At 40.6% G+C, this 17,144-nt stretch overlaps 1 protein-coding gene across 8 annotated transcripts; it reads left to right on the top strand.

Annotated features, from left to right (window-relative positions):
* The first annotated feature begins 1,005 nt into the window (after positions 1-1,005).
* Positions 1,006-11,736, top strand: RNF138 (ring finger protein 138). 8 transcript variants are annotated; one of them, XM_064442793.1, is made up of 8 exons: positions 1,006-1,099; positions 1,366-1,520; positions 2,489-2,654; positions 4,198-4,313; positions 5,842-5,910; positions 6,402-6,507; positions 7,328-7,435; positions 8,870-11,736. In XM_064442793.1, exons 2-8 carry the CDS (start codon positions 1,393-1,395, stop codon positions 8,936-8,938), a joined length of 762 nt encoding a protein of 253 aa, XP_064298863.1. In that variant the 5' UTR covers positions 1,006-1,099; positions 1,366-1,392; the 3' UTR covers positions 8,939-11,736. The 8 variants fall into 8 exon arrangements, with proteins under 8 accessions (XP_064298863.1, XP_064298870.1, XP_064298869.1 ...); XM_064442800.1 differs by lacking the exon at positions 1,006-1,099 and having other exon boundaries at positions 1,127-1,520; positions 7,362-7,435; positions 9,574-11,736; XM_064442799.1 differs by lacking the exon at positions 1,006-1,099 and having other exon boundaries at positions 1,127-1,520; positions 7,362-7,435; positions 9,474-11,736.
* Positions 11,737-17,144: the final 5,408 nt, after the last annotated feature.

Genomic DNA, 17,144 nt, shown 5'->3' with positions numbered 1-17,144 from the left:
ATTGCAACAGGTGCTGAATAAGAAAACAGAGCCAGCATCTTTCACAGAATCAGAAGACAGTTCACCTCTCAGCCTCACCTGAAAAGAGACCTGAGCTTCAGCTTTGTTTCTGCAGTTCCCTCTCTCTCCCCTCCAAGCCAGGAGCCCAGATGGTGGTGTGGGCATCGCCTCTTGCTGCCCATCACTGGCAGATACAAGAAGCAGCTCTGATAGATGTCCGAAGCCTAAATAGTTTTGAAACACTGGAGACTGAAGGCATAGGTGAACCACGGGTCCCAGAAATCTCCTCACCTAGTGATCTCCTCTGAACATCTAGCTATGGTATAGACAACTGCAGTCCCAAGGAGACAGGGGAAGTGAGGGTGAAGGACCTATTTCTCCTCAGCCCTTGTCCCACATCTTTGATACAGGGTGAGAGACCAGGCCTAGCCTGAATCTTAGTGTTATTATGAACTAATAACATCTTCACAGATTAATATGCTCTGGAAAGATATAATCGCTACAAATCCATTTGTTTTTAAAGTATTGCCAGCATTTTTTTTTGTTGTTGTTTACCTGCCAAGAGTTACATTCAAAGGAGATCAGTGCTAGACAGACTTAATGGGGCCAAAGACTTCTCTACCTGGAGAGATTTGTTGATATTACTCTTCCGCTATCACAATATTCTTAGAATTCCTTATTCTGGAAGAAAAGCACAGGGTCGTACTGCTGAATTAAGATTTTGTCAGTATCATTCAGGAGGCAGAAATCCCGGCCCAAATAGTACTAATACGACTAAAACTACTGCATAAAATTACCGCTAGGGTCGGTCCACCTAGAAATAAACTAAAAACAGAGCAGAAACGGTTTCAGTATCGCTTTATTTGTGCGGAACGTGATTTTAAACGCTTTCCTCCCATGTCGGGCCGGGGCCCCGGCGTCGTCCCCCGGCTCTGGCGAGCACCGCGGCCCCCCCTCGAGATCGGGAGACGATCGCTATGGAAACCCAAACCCCGGTCCCGCCCCGGGCGTGGGTGCCGCCGGGAGCCCGCCGGGAGCTGCAGCTGGATCGCTGGGAGGCGGCAGCCGCCGCCGCGGTGGCTCCTTCTCCGGGCACCGCAGGTAAAGAAGCGGGGCGGGGGCGCTTCCCGGTCCGGGGAGGGAAGGACGGAGAGGCGGGGCGGGGCGGGGCGGCGCGGCGCGGCGCGCAGGCCGGGCCCGCTCCCGCTCCCGGGCCCGCCTCCGCCGCAGCCCGGCCTCACACCTGGGGCCAGGTGCCCACCCGCCATCTTCTCTCGGACGCCCGGCGCCCTCCACCCCGCAGAAGCGGACCTCAGCTCGGCTCAGCTCGCCAGGGCGGGGCTTGTATTTCTTGTCCCCGATCCACAGGGAGAGAGGCCCTGACGTGTTGCCATGGCCGACGGAGCCGCCGCGGCGGCAGCAGCAGCACCACCAGCGTGCTTCAGCGAGGATGATTTTTACTGCCCCGTCTGCCAGGAGGTGTTCAAAACGCCTGTGAGAACCGCGAACTGCCAGCACGTGTGGGTATTCGTCCTTCCTTCCTGCGCCCCCCGCCCCCTTCACAAGCCTTCACCTCGCCGCCTCTTCCTCCTCCTCCTCCGCCGGTTCTCTGCCCCCTACCCCTCCGTGCACAGACCCTCGGCCCCGGGGGACGGGACGGGGCCCGCGGAGCCCCTTGCCACCAGCCGCCGCCGAGAGCTGGCTGCCAGCCTTGCATGCGAAGCCTTGCCCCAGCCTCCCCTCGCCTCTTTCTTTTGTAGCGAATGAGGACCGGCCGGTTAGGAAAGCCGCCCCTGGAAGCAAGCCCCCGGTTGTCTGATGGGTGGTGGCCGGGTTTCACAGCCGGTGGGAGCATCTTGCACATCTAACCTAACTCGCGTCGTTTTTGAACTTCAGAGTTTCCCGTTCGTTTTCCGAATGAGGACCGTAGCGTAGCTGCTCTCTCTCTTCGGTTCATCTATTCATAGTGGAAGAGCATGCATTTTTCAGAGGAACGTTTAATTACAAAGCACTACTTTGTAGAAAAGCAAAATAGCTTTGGTGATTGATACACGAGGAAAAGACAGTGAGAGGAGAACCGCAAAGGCTGATGAATGGAAATCTTTGGAAGTGCATGCTAAATGAAGATTTGTTGTGGTTTTGGCTCCGTTTAAGGAAAACAAACAGGAGTTACTTTGATAAGATATTTCAATATCACGTGCCTGCTGCACCATTTAATTTCTCATTAATGATCAATCTGGTGTACAGCTCAGGAATACCAGTCAGTAAATAGTAAGATCTTTAAAGTGCATTGCCAAGTTCCTCTAATTTCCGTATACTTCTTTGTAAGCACCATTATTTCATTTTGCTTATATTTGTAAAGATTTGTATTACTCTGATATGTATCTTTTTTTTTTTTCCCCTAATAGTCACGCAGCTCTCGTCAAGGACAAAGTATCTAACTCTCCTCACTTTGCTAACCTGTGTTTGTGGTAATTTTTTAATTTAGGTTTTGCAGGAAGTGCTTCTTGACAGCTATCAGAGAAAGTGGAACACATTGTCCTCTCTGCCGGGGGAGCGTGACTAAAAAAGAAAGAACATATCCCAAAAGGGCTCTAGATGTTGAAAACAGTATGAAGAAAGCTTCTGGGGGCTGTAGATGCTGTGAGAAGCAGGTAGAGTAAAACTTTACAAAAAGTTGGATAAATTTTTTTTCTTATTTTTGACCAGACACGCTTTTACTGTGTGTCATTCTTGTCTTGGAGCTGAAGAGTCATCAGCAGTTTGAACTTAGCTTTGTATGGCTTGCGCATATACTAGGCATGCAGTGCCTGCTAGGTATGCCTAACAGGTGAAAACTGAAAGAGGATCTTGTGTTGTTTATAAGGACTTTTAAAGCAGAGTGCCAGTTTTTCCCCAAAACAATGCGAGAACTGGATATAGTTATAAAACCGGCAAGGGAAAAGTTAGACAACTGAAAAATGAAAGTTGCAGATACATGGAAAACCTCAGAAACTTTCACTGTGGAAATGAAAGTGCTTTTAGAGCTGCTGTAAATTTTAATTTAAAATTTAATTTAAAACCAGAAAAATACAGGTTGATTACTCTCGGTGTACATAGAGTCATACGTAATTTCCCCCTGCCCCATCATTCCCTTCATTCCCTTTATAAAGGGGTCATTATTTTTAGAACATTGGGCAAAATCTTGGCCCCCATTGAAATCAAGAGTAATCTCCTGATATAAATGGATGCAGGATATCAGCCACACATTTTGTTTACACCAAATTGCATCAAATCCAGGTAGTTGTCTTCATGTTTGTTTCGTTTTGCATGGGGGACAGTTCTGCCCATGTGAAGAGTAGCACTAGTGGGAGGCTGAGCTGCCTGCTTTGTTCCACATGATTCATTAGGATGGATGAAAAATGAGGAGAAAGAAACAATAACAAGTTGGTAAACTGGAAGGAAGAACCAGACAGATCCCCAGAAGAACTTTAATGGAATTTAGGCACAGACACATGAGATGTGATCTTGTTCCGCCTCTAAACCTGTAAGCACTTTCTGACAGTGCTGTTGGACCTGAAATTCTGATTTAGGGCACGTCCAGCACAGCTGTCTCCTGACAAATCTAAGCAACTCGTGGTCTCACCTTGCCTTTAAGCTGGATAGGCAGCCTTAAGTTGGTGTTCATTCACCTTCTTTTTTTCCTTCTTTTATTTCTCAAAGAGAAAAGTTATCTATTCTCAGAATACACCTAATGCAAAAAGATTTTGCTCTGCACAAGGTAACGGCAGGCCAGAGAAGACTGAAGGAGCAGTGGTGCTTATCCCATCCTCATGGCCCTTCTCTGTTGTAGCTCGTCAGTCATTGATCCTGGATGTGGGAGGTGTAGTTCCTGTGACTTTGTTTCAGTTAATGGAGTTTACTCGCATTTTTCACCCCTGAGAGAGCTCTTTCAGTTGCCTGGCTGTTGAGGGTTTGGGGAGTGGGAATGTTCTCCAGGCTCACAGAGTGACAGAGGCTCTATGGAAAAAGGAATCGAAGATCTCCTGTTGGGGAAGAAAGTGTTCATGCTGTGCGGGGAGACACAAGTTCTGGTTTCTGCTGCATATGATGTCTGTACAATTCCTGCATGCATTACTTTCCATTGGCAGAATTATCTCTTCCTTCTGACCCTGGATTGTTCAGTATAATTTCAATAATTTGGCATTTCATTTACAGGTTAGATTTTCGTGGATGAGACAGCATTATAAAACATGTAAGAAGTATCAGGATGAATATGGTGTTTCTTCTATTATTCCAAACTTACAGATTTCCCAAGATTCAACAGGGAACAGGTAATCAGGGTGTTTTATGTATAACAGTGCATCCTCTTCTTTTTGGTGTCCCGCTCGTCCCCATCCCCCCCAAGAAAAGTTTTTTTTTTTCCAGGGCATACCTTCTTTTTGCAATTATTATCCATATTTTTGTGCTTCAACAAAATGAGTTTTTCCAGGTCTCTGTCTATATTCTTGGCATACAGAAGAAAACCTTTCTACATGATGGTTTGAAATGTCTTCTAGGGGCTCTCCTAAAAACTGTATAGTATCTGTAGCTTGCTTTCCTTGCCTTGACAGCTTTTGAGCAGCTGACTCTGTAACAGATTTCATAATATTTAGCCCCATGGAACTTTCCTTCTCTTTTTATTTCCCCTCCCCTTTCCTAAGTTTGCTTTAGCGTGTGTCCTCTTTCAAAACATTACTGTGCAAGCTTTTGCTTTCTGAATGAATTTATTTTAAACTGATCTCTTACGAAACTTATAAGGAACTCCAGTATGTTACACACCATAAAATACAAATGCCACTTACCATTTGTTTTCAGGCAGTAAAGCTAAAGAACTTGTCTTTTTCATACCTTTTGACTGATGTATTTGGTTTGATTGGAGATTTTTCCTTATTTTGGAAGACTTTTTTTTTTTTTGCCAGTTAGTTTCACAGGGCTTTATTATATATAGACTGTCCTTTATTTACTTTGTTTTGACATATGTTTTCTATTTTTAGCAGTCTGAACTTCTCTGTGTTTGGTTTTCAACCCATCAGTATATTAAAAGCGGAAGTTTAGGCTGTTACCAGAACTAGTTGCAGCCATGTTTCACCCTAGTGTCTGGATATTGTTATATCGTTATTTATTGACTATGCTACAGTAGAATACCTGTGCTTACAATATCACAGAAATACAAAAACATGTACTGTCACCAAATTTGTGACTGTAAATATTCATGTTCTTAGGATAATCAGCATGCCTGGGCAGTTTCTTCTGGCTTAGCTAGAAGTGCATATATTTACTTTCTAAAATTGTCCTGTTTGTCATTCTTACTTTAGGAGATAGTCTATTTTATGCACAGCATAAGGAAATTTATCTGGCTGTAGTTGAAAGCTGTAAATTATTTGTGTAAATGCATTGCAGTTAAATGCCTTTTTAGAGTCATAAGTCAAAAAACTTAGAAAGTCCTACGTATCTTGGGTTCATGTAGTTCATAATGCCTTTTGAGCTACTTAGCTGTACTCTCCATTACCATTCTTGTTGACTAAATGCCTGTTGTATTATATACCACTTTCCTATAGTTGTAGTAGTATTGTGTAGCATTGCGTAGTATTCCATTAAGGGTCACCATGGTAACTAAATACTGAGACATACATTGATCCAAAGCAAAAGTTGTGGGAGTTAAAATATGTGCCATTATATGTTTTGTCTTGAAATTCATGGGATTTCCAACTCCTCCCTCCCCCCCTCCCGCACCTGTTACTGTTGAACTTTTAAAACTTTGATAGTGGACTAAAATAATCTGTTTCATTGTGTTTTTTTTTTTCTTGACTTCATTTAAAGTAGCAGGAGTGATGCAACATCTGATAATGGCGAGATGGCTAATAATCAAATACTTCCAGGAGAAACAAGGTAGACTTCTTATTTTTCTGCAGTTTTTGTTAAAATAGATCCAGACAGTAATAGTGGAAGCTTCTACTAACTTTAAAGAAACCCACACAAACACCTACAACAAGTTGTATTTAAAAAACCCTGTAGTTCCTTTTACATTTGGATCTAAAGGTTAGAATTTGTGGGGTTTTCCAGTACTTTCCTGAAGGATTTGCACTAAAAGAGGCTATCAGTAAGTAAGAACAGGGTGCAGCCGCAATTGTGACAAAAGAATTTTCTAAAGTTTAAGTCTCGGAAGAATGCATTTAGGTATACAAATAATAAATGTGCTTTAAAATTGCAATTTGGAAGTAGCACTGGCACTCCATTAGATCTGCTATTATATCAGGGAGGGCGGGGTTTTTTTGTTGTTACCAAAATAAGGGAAAACAATGACAAGAGATGAATTAAGCTTGCTGTAACATTACTTCTAAAACTCTCTCTTCTGTTTCATACTGTGTATTTGTCTACAGTGGACACCCAACCTTCAAATGCCCCCTGTGTCAGGAAGCCAATTTTACCAGACAACGCTTGCTGGATCACTGTAATAATAGACATCTTTATCAGATAGTTCCTGTAGTAAGTAGAGTTTCTTATGTATGCTTCTTAAGCTACTTCCACTATAGTTATGTGAATAATTTTAAATGTGCAGTAGTTACTCTATATCTGTGAAGATCACTGTGGTCTGGGAAAGACAATATACCTAATGCAGGGCATTTAATTTGAGGAATGACTTTCATTTGAAAATGTTTCTTGTCCAGCTTCTTGTCAGTTCTAAGGCATTTCTGTTTCTGACTTAGCTGTCTTGTTTATCTTGGTGTGAAACAAACTCAGTTTTTGAGCCTGACACTTAACTCTTCTTAATTTAGTAACTTAGATCTGTTTCTACAGAATCCTATTTGTAACTATTGTTTCATGTGAAACCTACAGTTACTTGAAAAGTAATCTGAGGTCATCAAAGAGAGTGGAAGAGAAAAATCTGTTTATATTGCTATTCTTTTCATCTGTATGGAGCATGTTATTTTTTCTTCTGGCTTACTTTATCATCTCAATTTTATGAAAATCCTCCCAAACAATAAGTAGGATGTAGTAATCACTTTTCCTCTAAATTTTAAACAGCAGAAATTGACAAAAAGAGTGCCAGACAGACTTGATAATCCCCCACTCCGAAGAGAAACACTTAATAAATTTGGCAAGTTGAAATGTAATTTTTGAATGTTACACAAATGAGGAATAGAACACCTAGAAGTATGATTTTTATATGAACATCTCTACTGTATTTTGGTAGTGGATGAGTAATAGACTAGTTATTCCTGTAGAACATGTCTTTAATGCATTCTGTATTACCAGTAACTTTTTTTTTTAATTCTCTCTCTTTCCCCTTCCCCTCCAAATTCAGATCTGTCCTATTTGTGTATCTCTTCCTTGGGCAGATACTAACCAGGTTACTAGAAATCTTGTTAGCCATCTAAATCTAAGACACCGGTTTGACTACGGAGAATTTGTGGTAAGCCTTTTCTTCTTTGATGTGTAGGGGAATAAATGGTAACTTTTCTCTATAAATGAAAGTGCCAAATAAAAAATTTGTACCAAACTTTTCCGTGCTCTGGACATGCTGTGTTCCTGCTCTGTACAGAACTCAGAAGTGGGCCTGTCTGTTCTTAAGTTTTCCGTTACCAGAGGGAAGTGCTTCCGGGATCAGGCGTTGTCAGCAGTTAAGTACTGCTCCAAAATGGTGACTTAAGTCTTTAGCTTAGTATTCTCCATCTGAACTATTTGTTACTCCAGAACAGTTTATTGCTGCTGCTCCTGGGGAAATAAAATAGATGCTACTCTGTTTTATTGATGTTTTTGACCTTTTATGGCAGAAATGGCTACATCATAATTCTCAGCACCTAAAGTGCATCTTGACCTAGTTGGTATTGCTGCTACAGCCTCTCTTCCAGTATGTTGCAAGAGAGGCTGCAACGTGAAGAGCACATGTGTCCTTAAATCGCCATTCTGGTTGCCTTCTTTGAGGCTCACTGCGAGTAAATGACCTTGGAGTAGACGCAGAACTACATACACAGATGTAGTCAGTGGGTGGACCATAAGTCAGACAACCAGTTGAGTTCTGCATGTGGGATCAGAGAGCTGGAGGGTTTGTGTTGTAGTTTCTGTGGAGTCTGACAGGCTTTGGGGTACACTGCTTGAGCTTTGTGTGGGATAAGCACAGTGTTTGAGGCATAGGCAGCCTCACTGGTTAAAGATGGCACAGACGATGCATATCATTCTTTGTGTTGAGTGATCTGTGACAAAGGCATGAAGAGCTAGGGGGCTGATACAGGGGATTGGGCTCTTCAACATGAGTGCATCTTGCATGTTTGAGGATGTAAAACTGGTGATTGGAATCCCAATTTGGTGAAGCTGCCAGTATTGCACTAAAAAGGTGGTGTTACTCTGGCATATTAACAACTTGGAAGATTGCTCTTCAAAAGCAGCAGGGTTAACCACCTGTCTTTCGCGATACGTGTTTGTTTTCTCATTTTAAGCATTATATTCTCAACAATCTGAGTACTGTAGTCTGGGGATCACATTTTGTTTTTATTAATGGAGGGTGTAATGGCAGGTTGGAAGCCCTCTTACAAGAATTGCGTGACAGTCAGCTTTCCTGAGCTGCCTATTCTGTATTGTAATTGAGCCAGGGAGAGAAGATGGACCCTTCTGCTTAATGAGCCATGTCCCACTCATCTGATTCTTCTCCTGTCTCATGTATCTTATGGTACTTGGTTAAATGAAAGATACTGTGCAACATAAACAATGATCTAGTACGCACAAAGATGGAGAGTCTTCATCTAGGTGCCAATTCGTATGTAAAAATATGGAAAATGAATGCTTAAGCTAAGGACTATGGTACATCATGAGTATTTGTCCATTTTGATGATGTTTTCATTTTGTTTAGAATCTTCAGCTTGATGAAGAAGCCCAATACCAAAATGCAGTTCAAGAATCCTGTCATGTGAACTTTTAAAGTATAGCCCCCTTCATCTTACTGATTATCTGAAAGGAAAAATTACATTAATTCTGTTGGTGATCTGAAGTGTATATTAATAAAAATGGTATTCAGTAACCACTTTTCAGGCTTAACTTTTCCACTCTCGTACGGACTTTTCATAAATCATTTTGCTGAAACTCAGACTTGATATCTTTACTGAGATTTGTCCCTGCGGAATTAGGGACCTTTTTCGAACTTCTTGCTGTTGTCTTGATTTTCTCTAACTTCTACTACTCTGTTAATTACACAGTTTCTTTTATTAATGTCGGATATTTTAGTTCACCAAAACCAACTTTGAAAGTATCTTTAGCAAGTCGTGCAAAGATGCTCTGTTGCACTGTTGAGTTTCTTTAAGTTCACTGCTGTGATATCATCTGCTAAGATATGCGATGATAATTTTTTTTTTCTCCTTCCCAAGGATAAAGTTTTATTTGATGTTATAATTTGTTTTTTACTGTTACAATGTGAATGAAAATAACAACTTAAGAAATAAAAAAATTGTTTTCTGTAGATCAACAATGCAGAGGAGGTTTTTTTCTCACCTTTCATTGAGGAAGAATGATGCCATTGCCTAGGAATAATTACATCTATTTTTTTTTCCTCTTCTGGAGCATAATGGAAATAGGATGCTTGCTTACTAAAGCAATGGGAGAGGAGTTTTCCCTGTACTCCCAACTGCTAAGGAAGATGGCATACTTTCAGAGGAATTCAAGATGACATGCAAAAGGTATACTTTTTCGGTATATGACTGACCAGCTACTTTTTCCGTTTGTTGGAGCTTTTTTTAAGGACTTCTGTTGTTGCATTTGGAATTCAAGTTTCGGTCTGTCCTGTCTTTCATGGAAGGCTGTGTAACTAGAGAACTAATTGGCTTCAGACCTACCAGTGCTCAGAAACGAACTTGTTTATTTTGGTAAGACTGTTAAAAACTTGGACGTCTCCTACATCCAAAGGCTTTGAAAAAAACAGTTGAGGAGAAAAACTTGCTCTAAAGTAGTTACCAACGTATTTTAAGAGTTCCGATTCTGTATTTCCACATTTCCAGCAAGACCAGTATTAAAATCAGAGAAAACAGCCATAATGCAAATTTGAATTTAAATAGAAAACCCATATGTAAAAGAACGTTAAGGTCTTTCATTTAACACTAATGGGGAGAAGGGGAAAGGAAGCTGGACAGCTTGTGTTTTGTCGTTTAAGTAGAGATTGTTCTGAATGTATACCTTTTAGGGCTGACTCTTCCTCCTGTGTTGCCGTAGCTCATTGCCAAACTACTGTTATTAATGGGTATTGTACACATGGTGGAGAACATCCCCAGGAATTTTCCTAGTCTAGCTGGTGATTTATGTGTAGCAATATCAGTTGTGCAGCCAAAGTACAACCTGCTTCTTGTGCCCTGGCTCCCATGTGCTCTCCAAATAGAGGGTTTGAGCATTCTTCAAATACTGGGATATTTCATATTCCAAAACTGGTAAGGTTGAAATGCCTCATTCTGCAGTGTAATGGGTTTCAGAACTGAATCTTACTTCTAATATGTTGAGTATTGGAACTAAAACACTACACACTGTAACTTGACATGTCTATTTTCTGGTTTTTAAGTGTAAAACATTACTGAAGGCATCACTGGCTAAAATACAGAGAAAGTTGAATTTTTTTTTTCAGAAATGTCTAAAGGTTATATCCTTTTTATAACAACACCTTGCATTTTGTTTACTGGCTTAATATGCTTTTTTGGCAGCAGGCCGCGCTTTGATCTTGTGCTCCAGCTTCCGTTTGCACCCAATACTGTTGTCTGCGTACGCTCACTTGTCCGTCAGCTCTAGTGCTTGTGTGACCACATACTGATTTGGAGTGGTTCACTGATCCAACTGACAAGGTGGTTTGGATTCTTTACTTTCTCTTTTCCTCTATAAAGCCAACTGTGACATAGTGCCCTTTGACAGAAAGGAATTTCAGAGTAGCCTGATGCTAAAGTTTTAGCTTTTTAAAGTAAAAACACATACCGTGGTGATTTTATTACTGCATACATTTCCTAAGGAATTTAATAGTTATATGTAAGTTTAGTTAACTTTTTTAGATTCGATAAAATATTTATATGATCTGGTAATAAATGCCTACAGCCAATACAGATTCAGAATGCCTCATGGACACTGGAACTAGTTATTTCTATTACTTGAACATGTCTTGAGAATTGCAAATGAAATTACATCTATTTTAAAACTCTGGGAAACAAATTTTTCTATAGCAATAATTAGTTGTCACTTGATGCATAGTTGCTGAGCATTTTAGTAATGTTTAAATGTTGAGAGACTGGAATACACATTTTAAAGCAACGAATGTGTATAAATGCAATATTAAAAAACTTCGCAAAATATTTATCCTCTTTATTTGCATATGTTAAAATCTGTATTGGCAGGCACTGCCTCGCTTAAGATTTTATACTTTTAATATGAAGAGATTGCATACAATACGTTCATTAGGTTAAGCGTTTAATGAAAATGAAACAATCTATTTAAATATGCTGCTGCTGGTCATGATCTTTCTCACTGAAACTCAGACATACACAAAAAGCTGTGTATTTGTGATGGGTGATGCTTGTACTCAAAAAATGCAGTCTTTACTGAAAGATTGCTGTTTTAACAATGTGTAATGTTCACGTTGCATCGTGTATGGTTTCAATATGGTATATTACGTTCGAATTGTACCTTCTATTTTTTCTCCTATTAAAGTATTTTATTTTCTGTTTGTCTCTTTGCATAATAAAGATGATCAGTCCACTTGATGCTACTTCTTCCTTTCCAGGTGCTTTCTAAACTAACGTACATAGTCAGCTCTATGCTTTTACACTTCAAACGATTAGAATGGGCTGTATGTTGCTGGAACCAATGAGTTGTGGTTCATGATGCTCTTGTGAGCTGACAAGTTACCTTATATCACATCTTAAGATCTTTCCATGAACAGAAAAGATGATAGGTTGGACAAAACCCATTCATGCTTCTTTTCTCCCTCCTTCTTTTACTATAACAATGCATATTTCATCATTTAGAGAGAAAGACTCAATGTGTTTAATTCTCATTGGCAGTATGTTTGTTATAGGATGCGTGAGCTCTGCAGAACTCTTCTTTGTCCTGCTCTAGTCCTAAGCCAGGGCTTCATTCCCAGGGGGAGAGAGGGACTTTGTGCACCCAGGTCATCTTCTGACAGCTAGTCAGGGCTAGGAGGTTTTCTGTGTTTGGGAAGCATTCCTGTGTCCCTCTTTTTAGATGGGACTTTTGAGTCTGGTGAGATTTGAACACATGAGTGTCTGTGAGGACTCTGCTAAAAAATAAATTAGGTGTACTTTTTTTATATATCTTCTGTTTTATGCTGAAACAGGCACACTAATTCATGGATGCTATTAAGAGATGTGCTCTTTGCTATGTCTTGTTAACACCGTGCCGTTTGTGAAATGACTATAGAATGTGACAGCCAAGGTTGTTGCAGACAAGCAGAGCTACAAGAATATCTGACAAAAGCATGTTCAGGGTTCTTTCAGAATTGGAGAAACTAGCAAAGAAAGGGCACAAACACTTCATAGCCTGTTCTCAGTACAGTGTGTATTTAAACTTGCTCTAGGTATCAGGTTTCTTTTGTGTCCCGTTGCGGGTATGTTTGAAAACGGGTAGGAGACAAAATTCAGGGCCTCTACCATGAAAAGCTTTTCAATAATGTTAAAATTGCCACTTCCCAGTGAATTACCAGAGCCAGAGTCTTACTAGGGTCTAAGTGTGGACTTTTTATTTTCCCTTGTGAGTAAACTAGGTCTGTACTGTTTCTTACTCTCCTCAAACTATAGGTCTGCTTTAGGAAGGACCAGTTTTCACCTCTTCATTTTCCAGCCCTAACCAGCTGTATTCTATCTGTAACATTTTATTAGTTCTGTGCACCGCTGACTCCCCCCGCCAATATCTCTATTTTTGTGGGTATATTCAGGGAGGAGCTAGGAAAGTAAAATTTACATTTATTCCTCCACCACCCCACAAAGCTGTTAGGATATTTGGGGGTGGGTGGGGGAGGAAGGAAAAAGTCATCACTGCCAAATGCATTCTGTGGAAAGCATCTAATTCCATTCTAAATCTTTGCCTTAAATCCTCTATACATTTAGGATGCATTCCTCAGCTCCATGAGGCTGCAGGTCATTTCCCAGGGCTTAGTGATAGGATACTGTTTTTATGAACTTGCTTAAGCTTCTGAGGACGCTTACTCACGGAGAAGTGTTCCAGCCTATTACTTTCTGTTCTTTCTCTACTCTTGGGTTCCTGTCTCTCTTTTCATCTGTATTTCCCTACAGCATGACTCACAAGTTTACCCTGTCTGTTTGCATATCACTCCCCTTTCTGTCTTTTAAAGTAATCAGCAATTCAATAGGTAAGATTATATTACTTAGCTATTAAGTATTGTCTCATATTCTGTATGTTTTATAAGCCCCTCTGGCTGTGCCCTCAGTATCTTGGGGCTGATGTGAGCCTCAGGGGTAAATAGAGTAACTAAGAAACTTAGCATCAATAATTTCCAGAGTTAGCCTGCCATGTTTAGTTCTATGGCTGGAGGAGTTTATATTTCTCAGAATGTATTTGTAGTTTGAAAGAATCTGAACCTCTTACAAATCAGATTTTTTTTTTTTTTTGAATGCTTAAAGCATTTTGTTTGGGGGGGAGGGTATTTTTTTGGATTGGAGAGACCAGGATGATGTTTAAAATTAAAAACATCTTAGGCAGACCTGCTTTTTAACAGTAATAGACACTTGTTTTTTAGAAAGCCTTGCATTAGGTTCTCTGGTTTTGCAGGTATGGAGGGAAGACAGTAAGAAGATGGTGGCTTTTATCTCCAGGGTGACAGTTGAGGCAGCAGTGTCACCAGAGGTGCAATTTATGTGCCACCTCAGTTATGAGACTGTTAAAACTTCAGTAGTTTCTTACAAATTTTTCTTCTTTCATAATTCAAACCACAAGAGGGCACTGAATATTTTTGGGTTGTCTCTAAATAACTATAGTATTTAAGGATGCTAATTCACTAAGTAGTTGTATTCTGAGATGCTTTTAGATATGGGATTTCTATCCAGATGTTTCATAAAATGCAATAAATCTTTTATATATTTTAGGTTTAAGAGTCTGTCTGGGGTCATTCCAATCTACAGAAAGAATATTTCTATCTTACTTTAAAACCTCAAACTTACAGATTTACATGTGTGCTTTATCATCTGTGGCAAGTAAGCTGTGTCCCCCCAGGACTCCACTCTGGGAAGAACTGAGCGCTCCCCAATTCACGAGTGAACATAAAATGTAACACGTTCATGCAAAACTCCATTGACTTGCAAGACCTTTCCTTCCCCAAACGCGTTCTTTAGAGGTCGTCCTTAAAACGAGAGCGTTGTAGTGCACGCCGGAGTCACACGGGGGCATCTGAGGACTGTCGCATTCCGCGATAAGGGGCAACGACGTTATCGCTGACTTTTGACTTCTTGCTTTCTGAAACTGCACACATGTCAGCGACCTCGCTGATTCAACCTGCTGCGGTGATGAGACCCACCAGGTGCCAAGCGCAGGTTCACTTCGTTATCTCGTTGTATTGCTTAGGGCTTCTAAGTTGTGCTCTGGCAGCACACGCAGTAGTTTGGGGTTGCTACGGGCCTCTGGAATGAGGAGATCAGTTCTCCCAGCTAAGGCTCATGTGCCATCATCTGAGAGAACTAAGCATCCCTGGAGTATGTTTCTGTAGCAGCGTGATACTCAGTGGCCAGCTACAGCCACTTTAGTAGCTGCATATCAGTCACACTTTGTTTCACACTGTAATCTGATTCGCGTCTACCATAAAATACGTTTCTGTGAAAACATGTCGAACACAATTTGGATTCCTGTGAGAGGGGCAGAGGTGTAATCCTGTATGAGTAATTATTACATTTATAAAATATTGTTTTCTCACACCAAATAAAATATAACGGTTAAAGTACATGTCTGAAGTGGCAGGGGGCTGTAAGGGATGCAACATTATACACCAAAGCTTCTGCCATTTGTTTTTTAACCTTGCTTTTAAATTTACCTGTAGCTAAGCAGTGGGAGGAAACTGAAGGTCTGCTTCATTTTCTTGATAACTCTTAATCAAAGCAAACACGCCTTGTTTGCTCGTCTGCAAGAAGATGTAACACTTGTATTTGGTATCTGTTGTAATTTTCACTTTCTTACATTACATTACATATGACTCCTGCTAGGTTTGTAACCATTGGAATTTCCTAACTTGAAACACTTGGGTGTTCAACTCAAAACATTTTGGATTTGAGTATCTTATCTTGCAGGTTTATCTGACAGCCCTTATCTTCATCGGTGCTTTTGCCTCATCAGCCAAGGAGATACTATTGCAGTGTTATCCCCATTTGGGAGATTGACTGAAAAAGTGAAACTGTTTTGTGCAAGGTAATGCAGGAAGTTGAGACGGGGCAAGGAACAATATACTGAGAATAATACACCATTTGAATATCCTTCTCTTTAACATTTGGTCTATAAGCACTGCTAAGTGAGCTACATAATGCTCTACAGGCCAGCACTTTTCAAGATTATTGAATGAATTCGTATCACTTGCAGTTGATGTTGAAACTCATGATCAGTCAGGTTCCACCCAAATGTCGACAAGCAACCATGAATCACAGTGGTTCACTGGGCAGTATACTGATTGCAGCATTATCAAAGCATCTGTCCTGAAATACAGAAGATCAACAAAACTATTCAAATAGGAAGCTGCCTACAAAAATGCTAGAAAGAGTCTTTATAGAGGTATTTTAAGTTGTTTGTCTCTGGTTCTCTGTAGTTAGCTGACATTGCATTTTGAAATTAGGTTCATTTGGCTTCTAAAAAGAGCATTCTTGCTTTCCAGTGCTTCACTCATTCTTTTCCAATCTCTCTGCCCCCATTACTGTCTCTTCCTGGATTACTATCTGCAGATGTAGATGAAGAAGACTAAAGTAGGTGTTGTTTCCCATCTGCATTGGACAATGCCTGATGAACGTTCCTTGTTCTGCAGCAAGACGGGATAAGCGCTGCAGTATTGTTACCTGCGCTGCAGGTGTGCCCAACGGCAATGGTGTTCCTGGGCAGACACAAAGAGATGGTGCCTGTCCAAGGGAACACGCTGTCTGCTCCGTGGGGCTCCCCACCTGCCTGGTGCTAGCAAAGTGAACTCAGCAGGGGATCCAAGAGGTCACTCCAACAGATCTGCAGCAACCTCTGCATCAGGTTCTGATGTCTTTCCTTTTCGTTGCTTCCACTAGCTGCATGGGAGCATGTGCGTCTATGGGGAAATAAATGTAATAGACTGGCAAAAGCTCAGGTTTTGCAGGTGTCTCTTATAGTTACTCAGGGCTCATTAGATAGCTTAGCACCCATAAAAGTTGTGAAACATGTTTGAGGCAAAGAACTGCAAGGAAGGAAAAAGCAAGAAACCAGCTAAAGACCTGTTCTTTCTGCTTTGTGTTTAATATTTTTACTTTTCTGCTTTGTATTTCATTTTTTTACTTTTCATCAAATACAGAGCTTGTAGTCAGGACACTGGCCTCTACCTGCAGATCAAAATGGCAATGGAAATAACATCCTCGAATTCCACAGGTCCCTGACTGTATCAAGAAAGGTTATGCATTACTTTTGGCTATTATATGCCAAGTAACTGTAGAATAAAGACAAGATCTAAGACTGCAGTTCTTTTTGTATATCGGAAAACGCACACCATCTATTCAAATAAGTTGTGCTATCCTTTATTAATTCATTTCCAGTAATACTCAGTTATTTCTTACTGTGAGCCTCGGTCTTAGAAGTGTGATATGGCCATACAGCTTTTCATCTTCAAAGAAAAATACAAGGATACATATAGCAAAACCCTTAAGGAAAATAAGGGGTAGGTATATTGCCTGAAGGTAGCTAGTAAGTCAGTGATAAAGCAATATGTTTGCCGTTGTGGAGAATGTGGTGACAAAAGTGGATGAGCTCTGTAGAAAAGATATTCCCTAACTGGATAGGAAAAAAACCTTAAGAATGCCCATCTATTTATTACTTTCTCCTCAACATGTATTAAAAAAACATTTAGCTATTTCATGGGTGACACTGAAATTTGTGGCAAGAACTTCTGCCTTAATAGTCCTGACATTCTGCTGTTCGTATAT

The sequence above is a fragment of the Phalacrocorax carbo genome, chromosome 2 (assembly GCF_963921805.1).
Source record: "Phalacrocorax carbo chromosome 2, bPhaCar2.1, whole genome shotgun sequence".
NCBI classification, from domain to species: domain Eukaryota; kingdom Metazoa; phylum Chordata; class Aves; order Suliformes; family Phalacrocoracidae; genus Phalacrocorax; species Phalacrocorax carbo.
The sequence above is the reverse complement of the archived record's forward strand: the minus strand, read 5'-3'. Positions and strand labels throughout refer to the sequence as shown.

Excerpts from the sequence above, each read along its gene's own strand:
- RNF138 (XM_064442793.1), top strand. The coding sequence starts at position 1,393 with ATGGCCGACGGAGCCGCCGCGGCGGCAGCAGCAGCACCACCAGCGTGC. Across the intron at positions 4,314-5,841 it reads CAAGATTCAACAGGGAACAG|TAGCAGGAGTGATGCAACAT; the intron begins GTAATCAGGGTG and ends CTTCATTTAAAG. Across the intron at positions 5,911-6,401 it reads ATACTTCCAGGAGAAACAAG|TGGACACCCAACCTTCAAAT; the intron begins GTAGACTTCTTA and ends ATTTGTCTACAG.